Source organism: Crocodylus siamensis, chromosome 14, assembly GCF_052110815.1.
Source record: "Crocodylus siamensis isolate JL-2025a chromosome 14, ASM5211081v1, whole genome shotgun sequence".
Taxonomy (NCBI): Eukaryota; Metazoa; Chordata; order Crocodylia; family Crocodylidae; genus Crocodylus; species Crocodylus siamensis.
Genome location: NC_143408.1, coordinates 5,157,067 through 5,173,945, shown reverse-complemented (window position 1 = coordinate 5,173,945; position 16,879 = coordinate 5,157,067). Strand labels below are relative to the sequence as shown.

The following is a 16,879-nucleotide window of genomic DNA, read 5'->3' as shown; positions in this document are numbered from 1 at the left end:
TAGTGCAGTGGGGAGGGGGCAGGAGGGGCAAGCTGGAGGCTTCTCCACACTGCCCAGCCTGCACGCCTCTGGCCTGCCCAGCTGTGGCAGCCCTGCTTCTTGCTGCACCCCCTCGCTCTACCTTGCACCCCGAAGCCCACTGCTGTGCACCCCAGCTCTGCAGGGATCTCTGCCCTGGGCCCAGCCACATCCCCACTGCTGATTCCCAGCCCCAGCTGCATCAACGCTGCAGCACTCCTGGCTGATGGGGAGCCTTGGAGACCTCTGTCCCCTTGTACTCACTGCCCTGTGCCCAGAGGTGAATGTCCTTTCCCCTTAGCCAGCTGCTGGGCAAGGGCTGGGGCTGCAGGTAGCCGGGGAAGCTGGGGCGTCTCTGGCCCGCCCTGACATGGTCGCCTGGGAGAGATTCACAGGGCAGGAGGGGGTTGCTGGTGCTCCTGGGTTCTCCCAGGGCTGGGGGGGTCACATGGGAAGGAGTTTCTCTCTGAGCCCCAGGCGGGAGGTTTCCGAAGCTGTGAGTAATGAGGAAGGCTAGAAAAGCCCCCATTGGCTTCAGGCTCTCACAGTGACCCCAGCCGCTGGGCAGGATCAGGGTCAGCCCCCACCTGTTCAACCAGGGCTCCAGCCTACTTCAGCCCCAGTGGATGCCCCCCCTCCCCAGCCCAGGGGAGCCTCAGACTCACTGAGCCCACCTGACGGGCCTGCTGGGCTCTGCAATCCCACCCTGCACCATCCCAGCCCCCCGTGCCCACAGGCTGAGGTGCTGGAGCCATCCCCCAACACGGGAACCTCCCAGCGGGTGAATTTCCTGCGCTGGCGTGCGAGGAAGTGCGCGGCAGCAGCCCCAAGGTCAGCAGGATTGTGCTTCCCGAGCAGAGGCACTGACGGCTCCTCCGTCTGGACACCCAGCTCCGTGAGCCCCGTAAGTCCTCGCTTCTACCTTCCTACAACCCCCAGGGCAGCAGCTGGGTTTGGGGGTGCTGCTTGTGGGGAGCATGGCATCGCCTGCGGGTGCTCCCTTTCACGCCTACCGCTTGGGGACCCTTGTGCCAGGCTGGGGGGAGCCACTGTGTCAGGCAGGGACAGCAGGGGAGGCCTGTCTACACTAGGGCTTAGGGCTGGGGTAGGACTGTGAGGAGGCTGCTGTGTCAGAGACCTGGATTCAAGTCCCAGACTCCCTCGGGTGGGTCTCCTCAGGGGCCCCCGGGCTTCAGCCTGCTGCCTATATAAGGATGATGATCCCCTCCTGTGTCATGGATGGAGCCCAGGTAAGCGTGAGCAGCTCACAGGGCTGGACTGGCCACAGACCCATAGCCCTGCTGCCCTGGTGCTGCTCTCCCCCCATTCATCCATGCTCAGCCCCCTGCAGCACAGACCGCAAAGCCCTTGAAGGAGGTTCCCCATTACCCTGATGGGAAAACTGAGGCATGGGGATGGGGGTCTTGCCCAGGGCCACCCAGCAAAGCAGTGGCAGAGGAAGGCCCCCAAACCTGGTTGGTCTGTGCCCTGTTCTTTCCATTGCACCACACTCCCCCTGCACCCCTCCAGGCCTGGTTTTAACCTGTCCCACTGAATTCCCGGGGAGACAGCCCCACCTGCCCCGTCCCGTGGGCTGGCACCTGCCCCATGGGCACATGATCCTGGTGGCACTTTGGAGAAAGCCCCAGGTCTGGGCTGCAGCTGCCAGGCAGGGCAGTGTCCCCTCCAACCCCCCCCCCCCCCCAACACACACACACACTCCCCTTCCCTTCCCCAGCCTGGGAAACTCCCCTGAACTCATGACACTGCTGTTTCCCTATTCCCAGCATCACCCCTGTTAACCCCCCAGGGGATGCCCCAGCTGAATGCTGGTGCAGACAGAGCCGGGGCCTCAGCCAGGGACGGGGTTAGATCCTCCTCTGGCTCATGCCAGGGGGGGCTGGGGCAGGTAGTGCCCTTGGAAGCCCCTGGGGCGGCACTGGGTGTCACTGCCTGTGTTGGCCTGGCCCAGCTCCATGTCTCCTCCACTGGGAGTCACTGGGAATCCTTGGGGGACACTAACCCCAGCCAGCCCCAACCCCCCAGCCAGCTCGACATGGCTCAGGGAGGCAGCTCGGGGCTGGCGCTAGCAGCTTCCTCTGGGCACCTGGCACATGCCGGGGCAGCAGTGCTGGCAGCGTGACCCGTTGTCCCCTGAGAAGGACCCTTCTCCCAAGAGCTGGCCTTTCCAGCCCCTCTGACATTGCTGGGGCCAAGCTACTGCCCCCAACTGCTCTTTCTTCAGGCTCCATTTGGGACATCAAGGATGAGGTGGACGGTGCAGGTCATCCTGGTCCTGCTGGCCTGTCCGGTCTCCTGCATTGCTGATAGCGCCACGGAGGAAGGTAGGAGGGGTGGCATGGACACATGTCCCCAGGACCTGTCTGGCAGAAGGGCCTAGCACACAAGTGCCCCATTGAGCCCTGGAGCCTGTCTCCACCAGAATCTGGGTGCAGGGGATGGGGGCTCCTGTAGGCTGGAAGCCTTTATGGCTTGGTCCTAACCAGCAGATAGCAGCCTGTGACATGGGGGCTGGGGCAGCAGCAGGAGAAGGCTGAGGGCAGAGCTGGGCTGTCAGGAACGTGGCCAGCTCTCGGTTAGGAGGGCCAAGGAACCCAGGAGTCCTGAGTGCTGCTTCTGCTGCCTCTGGGGGCAAGAGACTAGGGTGAGGTGCGCAAAGCCTCCAAGGCCTTTGACCTGATGGAGAAAGGCAGAGGCAGCAGTGCCAGCTGGGACCTAGCAGGCATGGTGTAGTTAAGGAGGGTTGGCTGCTGCACTGGGGCAAAAGGCAGAGCAGGTTTGCAGCTTTCTAGACCGGTTGCATCAGAGCTGGGCAGCATGAGCTTCCCTGAGCAGGGGGCCAGACCTGCAAAGGGGCTGCAGGGAGCAGAGCTGCCCAAGGGAAAGCTGTGACCAGAATCCAAAGGGTGGGGAAAGGGGGAAAAAAGAAGGGTGCTGCCGGGAGATACAAAGCCATGAACCCCTCCAGGGACCCAGAGCTTATGGAAGGTAATGGGATAAGAACCAGTAGTTTTGGATTAGACCACCCGATCCAGTCCAGGGGCATCTTCTTGTTCCACAATTTCCCATTCCAGTTCACATCTCAAGCATTGTGGTCCAAGAAGAGCAATTAGCCAGTGAGGGTGGGTGGGGAGGCTCCCCATGGAGCCCAGAAGCCACAATCCAATTCAGGTGGCAGTGACAGCCCCGTCTCCACCCCAGACCCCTGGCCCCTGCAGTACAGCATGCTGGGCTCCGATGTGCTGCTGCGCTGTGCAGTGCCTGTTGGGGCCGCAGGCGTGGAGTGGCGAGTGAACGGCACAAGCATGGCCACAGCCCTAGATGTGCTGGTGGCCACCGAGGATGGGCTGGTGCTGCCCAATGCCAGCCTGGCGCAGGAGGGCGACTACAGCTGCCACCACCCTGACAGCGGCGAGGCCCTGCAGAGGATCCGGCTGCGCCTGGGCTGTGAGTGAGACCTGGGGTTCCCTCCCATTTGTGGGGGGGGGCGGTCTATCTCTTCCCCTGCCCTCACTGTGCAGGACCCCTGGGCTTGCTGCTGGCATTGGGGATTGAACCCAGGCCCTCTGGATCTCACAGGCTGAGCTAAGAGACCACTCAGGGGCTGGGCAGGTTCATCCACCTGGTGCAGTCCAGCCAGAGCCAGGTTGCTGCCTGCAGGGGTGGGGGCGATGGGCTGCAGCAGGGCTTAGCTCCCCAGGGGCACGGCGAGCTCCTCTGCCAGCTGGGGTGATGCCCAGGCCTTACCCCCCCTGCAGTGCCCCCCGGGAAGCTTGCCATCGAGTGCTGGGCCATTAGCTATCCCCAGACAGTCAACTGCACCTGGAGCCTGGCAGCTGATGTGCACCTGGACATGGAGTTCATTGCCACGTACAGGTGAGAGGTCTCTCACTCCCAGGGCTGGGACTCTGCTGGGGACAGTGGGGGACACCCTGAAATCAGCCCCCGGGGATATTCAGGCCCCCCACACCCCAGGCCTAGACTAGGAGGATGTCCCCCATCTCCAAGTCCAGATTCCAGGCTCATCCCAAAGAGCCATGTTAGCACAAAGCCTGAGGAGAGCACCGGCGCACTGAGATCTGTGAATTCATGACACTTGTGGCAGTGCCCCCACCCCGCCCTGAGCCAGCCACTGCCAGGCAATGACCTATGCCCCTCCCACCCCCCAGGCATGGCATGTGGGCCAAGCGGGGAGAGACTGAGTGTGTCCAGCCTGCAGCCGGGGCCAACAGCTGCACCATCAGTGACATCCAGCTCTTCTCCATCACCCCCTACATACTGAACATCACGGCCGTGAACCCCCTGGGTACTGCCACCAGCCTCTTCCCCTTCATCGTGGAGCATATCAGTAAGAGTGCTTAAGGCATACTATTGCAGGCAGGGTGGGAAGATGGTGTTGGGGGGTACTTCTTAGAACAGGGTGAGTAGGCTAGTGGTTAGAGCAGGGGCAGGGGATGAGGAATCAGGGCTCCTGGGTCTATTCCCACTACTGCCATTGATTTGCTGCATGACCCTCGGCAAGAGATGGGGGAGCAGAGCAGAGCAGTCCAGTGGAGACAGGGGCCAGGACCCCGGGTTCTAGTCCCAGAGCTACTGGTGAAATGTGGCACAGCCAGGACTCCTGGGTTCAGTTTCCACTACCTACCAGCAGTGCCCCTGAGCTTGGTGGCCCTGGGGAAGGGGATGGGGAGGCAGGTACAACAGCCAAGCACGGGGCACCAGAGCAGGGCAAGAGAATCCAGCAGCTAAGAGCGTCGTGTCCTAGCGAGCACTGCCTGGCTGGGGGGAGCTGAGAGTCTGTGGGTGGTGGGCCCAGGCCATGAGCCCCACAGAGCACCAGTTGCTCAGCTGGCACTGCCAGGAGGGGTGCCGAAAATCTGGCGCTGCCCACCTGGCCTGTGCTGTGGGTATCAGGGTCTCTGTGTGCTGTGCTAGTTCGGCCGGATCCCCCTGAGGACCTGCAAGTCTCTGCCATCCCCAGTGAGAGCAAGAAGCTGCTGCTGGAGTGGAAGCCACCAGGGTCATGGCCACTCCCTGAATACTTCCCCCTCAAGTACCTGATTCGCTATACCAGGCAGGGGGCTGGCAGCCCCCGCACGGTGAGTGCCAGCCATGCCCTGGCTGCAGTGGAGGGTCTTAGGGGTGCGCTTGTGGAGGGTACGTGGCTTCACTGCCCAGTACTGGGCTCCCTATGGTAGCAGGTGACCCCAATCTACCTATGGAGATTCCTACAAGAGCACCTGGAGGGACAGGATCTGTGCCCTGCATCCTATGGCCCCCATGGAGACCCCTCTCCCTCCTCCCATCACGTGCATTGGGCCCTAACCCACTGCAGGGCCCCAGCCCTCCTCTAGGCCAGCAAGCTGGAGGCTGAGGGTGGTATCCCTCCAGAGCAGCTCCCCACTGAGACTGGCTCTTGGGGAAGTGATTTTCCCTGGATAACAGGGTGAGGCTTGTCAGAGTGAGCTCCATCTCCTGGCTCCCAGCCCTGCCTGTCCCCACCAACCCTCCCCTGCCCTGTGGCCTGGCAGCATCTGTGGGGCAGCTGGTTGGAGCCTAACCCCTTCCCTTCCCTCAGATTGGGCCATATGAGCAGACATCCTTCATCCTGACTGGCCTGCGCCCAGGGGCAATCTACCATGTGCAAGTGGCAGCCAAGGACCTCACAGACTACGGGGAGTACAGTGCCTGGAGCCCACAAGCCTCGGGGACCCCCTGGAAACGGCGCTGAGGAGGGGGCAGTGCTGGGGCCACCAGGAAGCCTCTGGGGTTCATTCAACTTGCTTTTGCCTTTGCATTCAGGCCCCTGGGTCCAGCCACTCACCCAAGAGCAAGTCCACGTGCAAAGACAGGCTGGGATGAGGTCTGTGGTGCTGTAAAACTCCCCTCTTCTGTTCCTATCACTCTTTCTCCACCCCAGATTTAAGACCCAACTGACTTACATGCCCTGTGCTTGCCCCCCATAGTGGCCAAGAGACTTTTGCCCACACTGTCTGGTTCAGTGGAAGGTTCCTGCTATTTGGGCAGGTGCCACGGACAGCCTCCTTCAGAATGGGCTGAAATGCAGGCACGTTGGCCATGGGAGACACCACTCCCTCCCTGCCATAGCACACAGCCCTTCACTGATGCTGCATCCCCTCTGGAGCTTAGTTCCCCTGACCCTCTTCCCAGCCCCTGTGCCTGCTCCTCCTCTGTCCAGTTCTCTCCCTGCCCTACCCTAGATCAGATGCCCTTGTCCCTGCCCTCAGTGCCAGCCCCACCACCCCACCCCTGATTCAGAACCTACCAAGACAATACCCAAACAGGGCACTGAGCTCCTGACTCTAATAGACCAGGGACTAGTGCCTGTGACCCATGCAAGTATTATTTGTGTTTGCACTGGATTAATGATGACCATCAGCTGATCTGGGTGACCTATTTACATGTTGCTCACTGCCTTACCAGCACAGCAATATAGAGCTAGCTCACAACCTGATTTCCTATAGGTAAAGCATTTTGTAATCAAGGCACAACATGATTAGAATAACTGTAATATTCAAATAATCCTGCTCTGAAACATGCACTTTTTAGCCAGGAAAACTACAAAGCACCAGGTCTAGAATTATTCCAATATTCTAGCTCTTTAATACAGAGTATGTACTGCAGAGAAACAAATAAGGAAAATTATCTGAGAAATATATTGCATTTATATGGCGCTGTGGTTGGTCTTATGTTTCTTTCAACATTTGGGATATAGTATCAATTTGCTAGCTACTGTCTTTCATTTGTCATTGGCTTTCCCAAGAAATGGATAAGATTGAGGGAAGTGATTCTTCCCTTCTATTCTGCACTGACCACATCTGGAGTCCTGTGGCCAGTTTTGGGCCCCCCACTACAGAAAAGATGTGGACAAAAAATTTAGAGAATTAATATTTATCTGCCCTGTGCTGCCTGTCATGCGGCCCTCGATGGCTTGCCAAAACTCAGTAAGCAGCCCCGCGGCCTGAAATAACTGCCCACCTCTGGGTTAGAACAAGGCATGAGGAAAGGCATGATCAGTGGAGGCTGGTCCCGCAGTGCTGCGCGCACGGAGGGCCGTGGCAGGCTGCTACACGCCCGGGGAGGCAGCCCCGGGCCCCTCCTCGCCCGAGAGCCTGGCACCCCCCAGCCTGGGAACCAAGTGCAGTCGGAACCTTCCTCCGCCAGCCTGTGGCGTGCGGGCGGACCGCTTGACCTGAAGCACGCGGGAGGCGGGGGTGGTGGTGATGGGCAGCAGCGTGAACCAATAGGAAACCAGAATTCCAGGCCACGCCCTTTTCCAAGCCAATGCGGCGGGGAGGAGGGGGCGAGAGCGGGATCCCGGAAGTACCGCAGGTCCGGGCAGGGAGCGGAGCGGCGGCAAGATGTCGGAGCGGAAGGTTTTAAACGTGAGTCCGGGGCTTGGAGTAGGGGAGGGGCAGGAACGGGGCCGGTAGCGGGGCAAGGGCAGGGGGAGGACCCTGGGACAGAGGTCGGGGTTAGGGCCTTTGACTTCTGACCTCCGCGGGGGTGGTTCGGCCCTGGGGGAGCCCCGTCCCACGGGCGCGGACCCTGCTGAGGCCTCCCGTCGTCCCCGCAGAAATACTACCCGCCGGACTTCGACCCGTCGAAGATCCCCAAGCTCAAGCTCCCAAAGGACCGGCAGTATGTGGTGCGGCTCATGGCGCCCTTCAACATGCGGTAAGAGCGGGGCTGGGTGAGCCTGCCCCTCTCGGCTCGGCTTCCGTGCCTGGGAGGAGGCGCCGCCAGGGCCTTGTTAGCGAGGGAGGTTTGCGTGACTTCAGTCGCTTTCTCGATAAATGAGGCGGACGTCCCCCAGAGCGGTGGCAGCCGGCGAGCCGTCCTAGGGGCAGCTGTCAGAAAGGCATGGACCCGGCCCTGGGGTGATGTAGCCCCGACTTTGCAAACCGGCTTCGTTTCTCCACGCGGCCTGGCTGCTGGGAGATTCCCAGCTCATCTCCAGGGGTCTGTCAATCAGACAGGGAGCAACACCGCTAAATACGTGTCAGGGTTACTCAGTCTTTCTTTTTCTCTCCCTTTCTGTGGTATCTTATGGCTCATTTGTTTGAGCTGCTTTTATTCTGGGGAAGCCCCTTGTGAAACCCAGCAGGCAGCAGGAGGATCTGCTGGTAGCGTATGGGACAGGGACTCAGGAGTTGAAGTCAGGGTTTTGGCTCAGGCTCAGATTGCCCATGGGATTTTGAGTGAGTTGTTCAACCGACTGCATGCTTCTGCCACACATTTACATCCCCCTCAGAAACGGGTATAATGTAACGACCTGTCTGCTGGCACTAATTTTATTCTGTGTTGATTTTGGGAACCTGAGATGCTGAGGCGGGGCACAAAGGCACCTAAGCAGGTGGAGTGTGCAGGTTCCCCTCGGCCCCAAGGCAGGAAGTGAGATGAATGTAGGTGTTATTCCACCTGAGTGGTGCTGATCAAAACCAAATGGGAAAGGACATCTCTGCTGCTTTTCTGCTGTGGGCATTTGGGGTTCCTAGAATGGCCCTTGGGAAGGAGATTGCCAGGTGGCCAGTGGGCTCGGGCTGCCTGTACATTAGTTAGGCTCTTGCTCCTGTTCTTTTTTTTCATTATGCTGGATTCCTCTCTCCCTCTTCAGGTGCAAGACATGTGGGGAGTACATCTACAAGGGCAAAAAGTTTAATGCCCGCAAGGAGACGGTACAGAATGAGATGTACTTGGGGCTCCCCATCTTCCGTTTCTACATCAAGTGCACCCGGTGCCTGGCAGAGATCACATTCAAGGTAAAGCCTCTTGACCGTTGTGTCTCGTCTGGACTTGTTGCTAGGTCAGGGAGCCTGGTACACTGGTTAGATCAGGGGTGTTGGGAGATCTCCGCTCTAGCCCCTGAAGGGGATGTGTTTCCCATCAATGTTGCTGTTATAGCATCAGATTTTGGGGTTACGCTGATTGAAGCATGTTCCCCTTCTAACAGTCTGATTTTTATAAGATCAGAACAGGGCACTAAGGTAGCCCAGCTGTGTTAGCAGGATGGTGAGCATTTCTAGGCTGTCAGTGATCTTTCCTTTGGCAAGAGGAGCTACTGGAGCGGTAGTGTGAATAAAACAACACCAAAGGGATTGTGTCACTTTGAAATGCAGATGGGCTGTTTGTAGTCAGCCCTGAATGTGTTGGCTGTGACTGGCACAATATCTTCCCAGACCACATGGTACATGTCCAGCTGTTGCCTTGTCTTTCCCCCTTCCCTGCTTTCCTTAGACAGATCCCGAGAACACGGACTACACCATGGAGCATGGGGCCACACGCAACTTCCAAGCGGAGAAACTTTTGGAGGAGGAAGAGAAGCGAATGCAGAAGGAGCGGGATGAAGAAGAGCTAAACAATCCCATGAAGGTATTGAACACCCTCCCCCCCCCCCACAGAAGCCAGGTGGCCCCTAGCTCCTGTCAGCATTTTGTACAAGGGAAGGCAGCTAATACCAGACCTCTTACAGATACTCATCTATAGGAGGTGCTGTCCAAGTTCTGAAGCCCTGTGGAGCTGGCACAGATGGACAGTAACCATGGTCTCTGCTGTGAGCAGGTTCTGTCCTGTCTTAGAATGAATGACAGGCACTTAAGTTAAGTCCTGCAAACTAAGCTCTTCATAGCCTTAGTATCATGTGCCTGCTGCTCCTTCCGAGAGCTGTTCTGAACCAATGTGGGGGGCAGTCAGCATTGCTTGTAGATCAGGAAGTCTCAAACCTGTCCAGGTCCCTGGGTGGGATCTAGACCACCAGGAGCCTCCCAGGTTGAATCTGGGCTCAGTGAGCTGAGCAGCAATAAGGCAAGCAGCAGCACAGTTGTTACTGTATCCATTGCTTGCTCCTTCCTACTGCTGACATGTATGCCTGCTGGGGCTTTGTAGCAGTGAATCTGGCAGCGGGTCTCGCTCCCATTCACCTTGCCCCCAAATTTCCAGCCCCATGGGCCTGGTGAGATGGCTCTCTGAGCTGGAACCAGTGTGTGGGCTATGTGTTTTGATGCTTCTGCTATCATCTGAGCTTGGGAGATGGTGATGTGGCTCACTCAGTGCTTGAAGGGCCTTCCTGCTTTCCTCGCCAGGTCTTGGAGAACCGCACCAAGGACTCCAAGCTGGAGATGGAGGTTCTGGAGAACCTGCAGGAGCTGAAGGAGCTCAACCAGCGGCAGGCAAATGTGGACTTTGAGTCTATGTTGAAGCAGTACAAGGAGTATGAGGAGGAGCAGAAACGCCAGGAGAAGGAGGAAGATGAGCAAGAGCTGAAGTGAGTTGTGGGAGTCTACACTCTGGAGCCTGCCCTATTGCACCTGCTGGGGTTGGCCATCATCTCATCCTTTGCAGCCAGAAGTGTATGGGGGCAGCACTGTAGAGATCTGATGGAGTGGGGCTCATACTGGGGGATGCTTCCACCTCGAGTGAACAGTGAGGAGAACCAGCGTGGCTGGTGCCTGAGCTGTCCAGGAGTGAGTGTTGCTGACTGGACCTGGGAGGTTGAATTTGTCTTAGAGGTGGCAGCTCTGGAGTTGGGTGATATCCAGTTGAATTGGGCTGTGAGAACAGCTCCTAAAGCTGTGTCCCTGTTGGAACTAGATGAAAGGAGGCCTCTGTGCTGTCAGTCTCATGTGTTGCTACAGCATTGAGCTTCTCTTTAAAAAAGGGGAGGAGGATGAAGTATGGGTCAGATTGCAGGATTGTGGCAGTGGCGGAGGGACTGTGCCCATCAGCTCTGTGGCAACTGCTGTCCCAGCTCTTGCCCCTGAACAGTGTGTAGGTGCTTCTCATGGGGCAGCCCCTGCCACCTCCCTGGCTGACCCCTTCCCTTTGCAGAGCAATGTTGGAGGAGGCGCAGAGCCGGCGGTTGCTGCAAGATTCTGACTCAGACGAGGAACCTGCCCAGGTGTCCCCGCACCCGGCAGCAAAACCGAAACCCACAGACTTCCTCCAGGAGGTAAGTGAGCCCAGGGGTGGGCCTTCCCATGCAGCTGGCTTCCAGGGGCTGATTCTGGGAGTCCACAGTGCTGAGTCCCTGGGCAGGCAGGTGCTTGCTGTGTATTTCAGTCCTCAGTTCAGGCAGTGAGTTGTCCCAGCTGGATGTGAGCTGCAGCTGCAGATCTGCCCTTCTGGCTTTGCCCTGTTCTCTTGACTTGCTCACAGGGATACAACAGCAGCACAGCAAAGAGCAGAACAGTTGTCCCTTCTCCTGTCCTGCCTATTAAAACCCAACCTAGGGACCTGCTTCATGACACAGGCCAGCAAACACTGCCTGAGCCTGGTCTCCCTTCTCCATCGGCAGACAGAGCCAGTCTGAGCTTTCAAGGTTGCCCAGGCCAGGCTGGAGTTTCATAGTTTCATAAATGTTGCGGTCGGAAAGGACCTATTAGATCATCGAGTTCGACCCCCTGTCCTGGGCAGGAATGAGTGCTGGACCCTGGCAGGTCTCTCCTTTTAAACACCTGCAAGGAAGGAGACGGTACCACCTCCCTTGGAAGCTTATTCCACATTTTGGCAACCCTCGCTAAAGAATTTTTTCTTGTTGAGCTGGGAAATGTTCCTTATCCCAACACTGATCTTTGGAGCCCTCCAGTTCCTGGTGAGTTGTATCCACCACCCCATCCACCAGCAAATGGGAGATCACAAAAGCCTTACTGCTTGCAGCTCATCCTGCTGCCACCAGCTTGTGCCTTTTGACTAGTGTCTCTTCCATGCTCGTTTTAAATGCTCCAAGCTGTAGGGATGCAGCCCTTGGGAGAAGGGAGGAAGGTAGTTGTATGGATGAAAAGAAAAGGGCCCCAGATGCTACCTCTAGGCAACCAGCTTGGAACAGCCTTTGCTCTCTGGTGCTGTCTTGCAAAGCCCTTTTCCCCCCAGCCCTGCTGCAGCTGCTTGTGGGGACAGAGAGCATGAATCTGTTCTGTCTCCTGCAGGACACTGAGCCCCAGAGCAAGAAGCTGAGGGCAGAGAACTGGGAAAAGAGTGTGGGCAAGCTCAACAGCAAGCCCCAGCTAGCTGGGCTGGTCATGGTGAAGAAGCAGAACCCAGGCTCAGCTGTTGCGAACGGGATGGGGAAGCTGCCAGCACTGCCAAGCACAGGTAATGGCAGGCAGTGCTCTGGGGGGCTGGTGGCCAGGGTCTGAGTGGGATGGTGTCTCCCCTCCCTGCCTCTCAGCCATTACAGGTGCCTGATGAGTCCCCACAGCAGGTGCGGTGGGTGATTCCTGAGCTGCCTGGATCAGTCTTGGCTGGTTGGGGCTATAGACACTAGCAGGTTAGCTGTGGGTCCACGAGCCTGTGTACAAGCCCTGCCGTGACCACAGTTCCCTTGGTCTTGCGGTGGTGAGCCCTGGTGTCTGCCAGTCCCATGGGTAGCAGGGCACCCCAGATCTAGAGCTAAGGTCCCAAGAGCTATTCTTGGCCTGAGTCTGTTTGTGGAGGTGGCGCTATATGTCAGAGGACCTGGTTAGCGCTGTCTTGTCATTTCCACCTGGCCCCATAGTTCCCTGGAGTGCTTAATCTCTGTCCAAAGCTGTCATGTGATGTTTGGCTGTGTCCAGTGTCTGAGGGGGCTGTATTCTAATAGGGGTGACAACACTGGCCCCATTCCTCATTTGTGAATGGTACTAAATGGTGGGAGGGGCCACGTGAGACTAAGGATCGCTGCTGATTCAAGCACTGAGCTTCACGTATGGCCCAGAAGCAGGAGTTTCTCCTGCCTTGCACCCTCATCAGCCCCTTTCTCCTGAGCACATGTGCAGAAGAGACCCCTAACTACTGGAGGTCCCTGTGCCTGACTGCCTGCTCCCTTCCACCATTCACTGACTCCTTTGAGCCTAAGAGGAGACCGGGCACCCCAGACATCTTGCTGTTCTCTCCTGTCACGGCCAGGGGGCAGCAGGAGAACCTTGGAAATAACCTCCCAGGGAAGCCTTGGGTGAGCTTCAGACTGGGTGGGAAGAATGTGCCTTGCAGCCGGCCCCCGCTGCCTGGTATCTCAGCAGGTGCTGGGCATGGGCTGTGCCTGGGGGATGGCTGTCAGCCCAGGCTGCAGCAGGGAAGCCCATGGGGAGGTCCAGCACTGGGGAAAGGCAACTGACCAAATCCACTGTTTGGCTCCTAGGTGCTGGGAGTCGGAGCATGCCCTTGCCTGTGGGGACCCAGCCCGCGCCAGCAGCCCAGGGCTCTTCCCTCAGCTTGCTGGGGGCGTACTCGGATAGTGAAGACAGCCCCAGCGACTGACCCAGAGTGGCTCTGCTAAGATCCTGCCTGCTCTCCTTTTGCTCCCCTCCCCCAGCCAATGAGAGGGGCACAGTCAGAAGGTGCAGCAGGACTGGGATTACCTTCCCTCACCCAGCCAGCACTTAGCTGCCCTCTGCATAACAAAGCCGACCACAGAGTTGGCTTCCTGTAGCAGAGAGCGTCCCAGGCCATCTGCACATGCCGCCGACCATCTGTAATCAGAGCAGCTCTCCCTGCCTGGGAAGAGCCTTGCTAATACGCTGTCATGTTGCAGCATGCCTTCAAACCAGGCCCTAGAGCATGATCGCCGCCAGGCATCTCTGTATCACCATCCACCTACCCCAGCTCCTGTCAGCCCGGTGTGAGTGATGGTGACACCAGCAAACCAGCCCCCTGGGGATGCAACTCCATTAGAGGAGACAACTGCTGCTTGTCAGCGTCTCCACAGTGAGCTTCCTGCTGTGGGTTTTGGGGCAGGGGCAATGGGAGGGAGTTGCACAAACCAGAGCTGTCCAGCTTGAGTGCAGAAGCAAAGCCTCAGCAGGGCTGAGCCCTAGATGCCACCAGCTGAAGCTGGGATCTGTTACATGTGCATTGGCAGCTAAGCTGGGTGGTAATGGTGACAGCCATGGAGTTCCCAGAGAGCATAGCCGGCCTCTGCCCATCACTGACTGCCCTTCCCTGTGCTCCTCTTCTGACCACCAGGCAGCATGGGTGCTTCACTGTCCACATGGGGTGCCTAAGGACTAACCCAGTTCACTCTCAGTGCAATAAAGGGCCCTGAAAGAGTTTCTTTCCCTGCCCCCATCCTTCTCTGTCTCAGTGCAAATCTCATTGCTTGCTGGAGCAGGGACGCCTGAATTCTGTGACCAGCTTGGGATGTGACCATCTTGCTTGGAGAGGCAGCAAGTTACTAAATCACCTGGCTGGGAAGCCTCCACGTCCCTCCCTCAGCGCCAGTGATTAATAGCGTCCTCCATGACTGTGCTGGTACTAGTCTAGCTGGTGCTGGGGGAGTGTGGGGCATGCTGTGCTGATTGAGTGTCCGCGGCAGAAGTGGCTTCTGCTTCCCCACCCACCCTGCTGCAGCATGAAGCAAGCCAAGCTTAGAGCCCTCTCTTCCTCCCCGCTTAAGCCCCATCTCCTCTACTAGCAGCTCTACAGCAGCACAGCGCAACACAGACCCACCTTCTCCCCCACCAGCCCTTGTGCCCCCTGGCCCTCTGCAGTCATGGCCATGCCCAGGTTTCCTCAGGTTGCCCAGCAGCGGATGCTCTCCAGCATCTCCCCACTGTGCCTGTATCTGAGTCCCTGTCCCGTCTAGAAGCCCCCTTAGGGGTTGTGGCTAAGGTGTCTAGAGATGAGACGTCCTGCTTGGGAATGCTGCTAACCTTGGCCCTGCTGCGTTGTTGCTCTGTGCCTCCATTTCCCCATCTGGGGAAGGGGCCATCCTGGCTCTGACCCTGGGGAAGCTCGGGGCTACAAGGAAATGGATAAATCGGAGTAGGATTAATAGGCATTTAGGGCCTGGTTCTGCTGTCCAGGGACTGTGGTGCCTGATGGCCACAGGGCGCATTAGCCCAAGGCAGACTAGCAGGCAGGGGCAAAGGAGCAGGATCATGCCCTGAGACTCCCGCACCCGTGGCTGGGTCAAGCCCATGTGCTGGGCAGGGCTGAGGCCTGGTGTGTTGTCTCCGTCCCACCCAGTTGCAGAGCACAGCTCTCTGCCCTAGCTGCTGCCAAGGTGATGCGCTCCCAGTGCCAGCAGTGATGAGCTCTGGCTCACAGCCCCACAGCAGCCCCACTACCCACAGAGCCCTGGATCCAGGGACGAGAACCAATGTCCCTGTGACTTTCCCCATCTCCGGGAGCCTGGGGGCGAGATCACCCTCTCCTGGCCTCCCCTCTTCCACCCTCTCAAGTGCCCCCTGTCCCTGCTGAGCCAGGCAAGCTTGCTTCTGCTTCTCCCCAGCCCTGCAGGTCAGCAGCTCCTTGGGGTTCAGCCCCATGTCACAGACCCTTCCCCCTGGTGCTGATCCTGGCAGCGCGACCGCGTTGCTGCCTGTTGGAGGCGGCTGGGCCACCGTAATAAATTGGACATGTCAGCGCCGTTTGCTTCTTCATCTCCTTTCACTACCCGCAGCGGCAATTCATCTTCTGGCCCGGGGGAGCCGGCGCTGTGGGGGTGGAGGGATGATGGAGTGGGGAGGGGGGCCAGGGATGAGCCCCGGTGGATCTGACTGCTTCCTCCTTGCCCCGGTGGGGAGGGGGTTTGGTGTGCTACAGAAACCTGAGCGGGATGAAGCAGCCCGCTAGGCTGCATCTGATCTGGCCACGCCAGCCCCTTGGGACCTCACAAGCACTTTGTCCAGCTTAAAGCGATCCGATTGATGCAGCTTCCCTGGCCCCTGGAGAGCCCCCTCGCTGCCCCCCTCCAGGATGGCGGGGCTGCGCTGGGGAGGATTGAGTGATAAAGATCGTGGGGGACAAGGAGGGGATGCTGGAGTGCCAAGGGTAGCTGGTGGGGGAATCCCACCATCCAGGGACTGAGTTTGGCTTTCTTGGCAAACGCGAGCTGCCAGCCCCCTCCCCAAGCCTGGGCCACAGGGCGCAAATGCCCCGCGTGGGCAGCACCAAGCCCTGTCTCGGCTCAGAGCCCAGCCTCGCCAGACTCCCCCAGCACGGTGCACCCCTGGCCTGCCTCTCCTGCTCCGTGTGCCCGCGCTTTCCCCTGCTTCCAGCCAGGCACCGTGGCATGGAGCAGCCCACGTGCCAACAGGGCTGAGTCCCAGCTGTACCGATAGCAGCTCCATCTGCCCGCACCCCGGTTGGGGGGTAAATCTCAGGCCTAATCTCAGCTCCGCTTCCAAGTGGAAGGCCCGACCCTGCTGGGTGCTGAGATGCACACGGGAGATCCTGCCGCCCTCCGCAGTAGCAGGGACGGAGCGTGGCAGGATCATACCCTGAGGCTTGTTTCCAGGGCTTAAACACCGAGGTCCGGGCTCTGACCTGACCCAGAGCCGCTTGCAGCCCGTGCTAATCTGCCCGGTGGCTTTGGGCTCCAGCCCTGTGTTCACCACCCCAGGGCGCAGCCCTAACAGGAGCAGGATTTCACTGCTGAACCCTCGTTTCAAAACCCAGCGAGCAGGGATCTATTTCTGCGCCGACTTCACAAGCAGGGCTTATTTTGGCTGCGTGCGGGGCGGGTGCCAGGGGTGACACAGGAAATGCGAGCCCAGGGCATCAAAAGGGAGCAAAGCGGCGAAGGCCGCATCACATCTCCCCTGTGGTGCTTCTATTCAGGGAACAATTATCATTCCCCACACACGCATTGTAATTAGCAGCCTCTTCAGATACGAATCCTTCAGATGCCCGGCCTTTATCCGCTGTTCTGGTGTTTGTTTGATGAGATCTGTCGACAACTGCTCAGCTAGATGCGGGGGGGAAAAAGCCCTTCTGGCAGAGCGCATGAAACGGGACAATTACAGGCCTCTTAGGGTCTCCCCTTTAGGAAGGCAGCTCCCACCCTCCGAAAAGCAACCTTTGTTCTCAAAAGCAGGGGGAAGAGGGGGAGTCGCGCCCGGCT

General features: G+C 58.6%; 2 protein-coding genes across 3 annotated transcripts; both read left to right on the top strand.

Moving 5' to 3' along the window:
* EBI3 (Epstein-Barr virus induced 3) lies at positions 1 to 6,726 on the top strand. 2 transcript variants are annotated; one of them, XM_090027868.1, is made up of 8 exons: positions 1 to 922; positions 1,198 to 1,268; positions 2,264 to 2,363; positions 3,241 to 3,486; positions 3,798 to 3,915; positions 4,209 to 4,387; positions 4,975 to 5,138; positions 5,618 to 6,726. In XM_090027868.1, the coding sequence occupies exons 2-8, from the start codon at positions 1,233 to 1,235 to the stop codon at positions 5,768 to 5,770; spliced, it is 996 nt and encodes a 331-aa protein (XP_089883994.1). In that variant the 5' UTR covers positions 1 to 922; positions 1,198 to 1,232; the 3' UTR covers positions 5,771 to 6,726. The 2 variants fall into 2 exon arrangements, with proteins under 2 accessions (XP_089883994.1, XP_089883995.1); XM_090027869.1 differs by lacking the exon at positions 1,198 to 1,268 and having other exon boundaries at positions 3 to 922.
* A 621-nt stretch (positions 6,727 to 7,347) lies between these two features.
* Positions 7,348 to 15,403, top strand: YJU2 (YJU2 splicing factor homolog). The gene is made up of 8 exons (XM_090027783.1): positions 7,348 to 7,445; positions 7,637 to 7,737; positions 8,678 to 8,822; positions 9,298 to 9,432; positions 10,143 to 10,324; positions 10,888 to 11,008; positions 11,985 to 12,150; positions 13,175 to 15,403. The coding sequence occupies exons 1-8, from the start codon at positions 7,422 to 7,424 to the stop codon at positions 13,291 to 13,293; spliced, it is 993 nt and encodes a 330-aa protein (XP_089883909.1). The 5' UTR covers positions 7,348 to 7,421; the 3' UTR covers positions 13,294 to 15,403.
* The last annotated feature ends 1,476 nt before the right edge of the window (positions 15,404 to 16,879 follow it).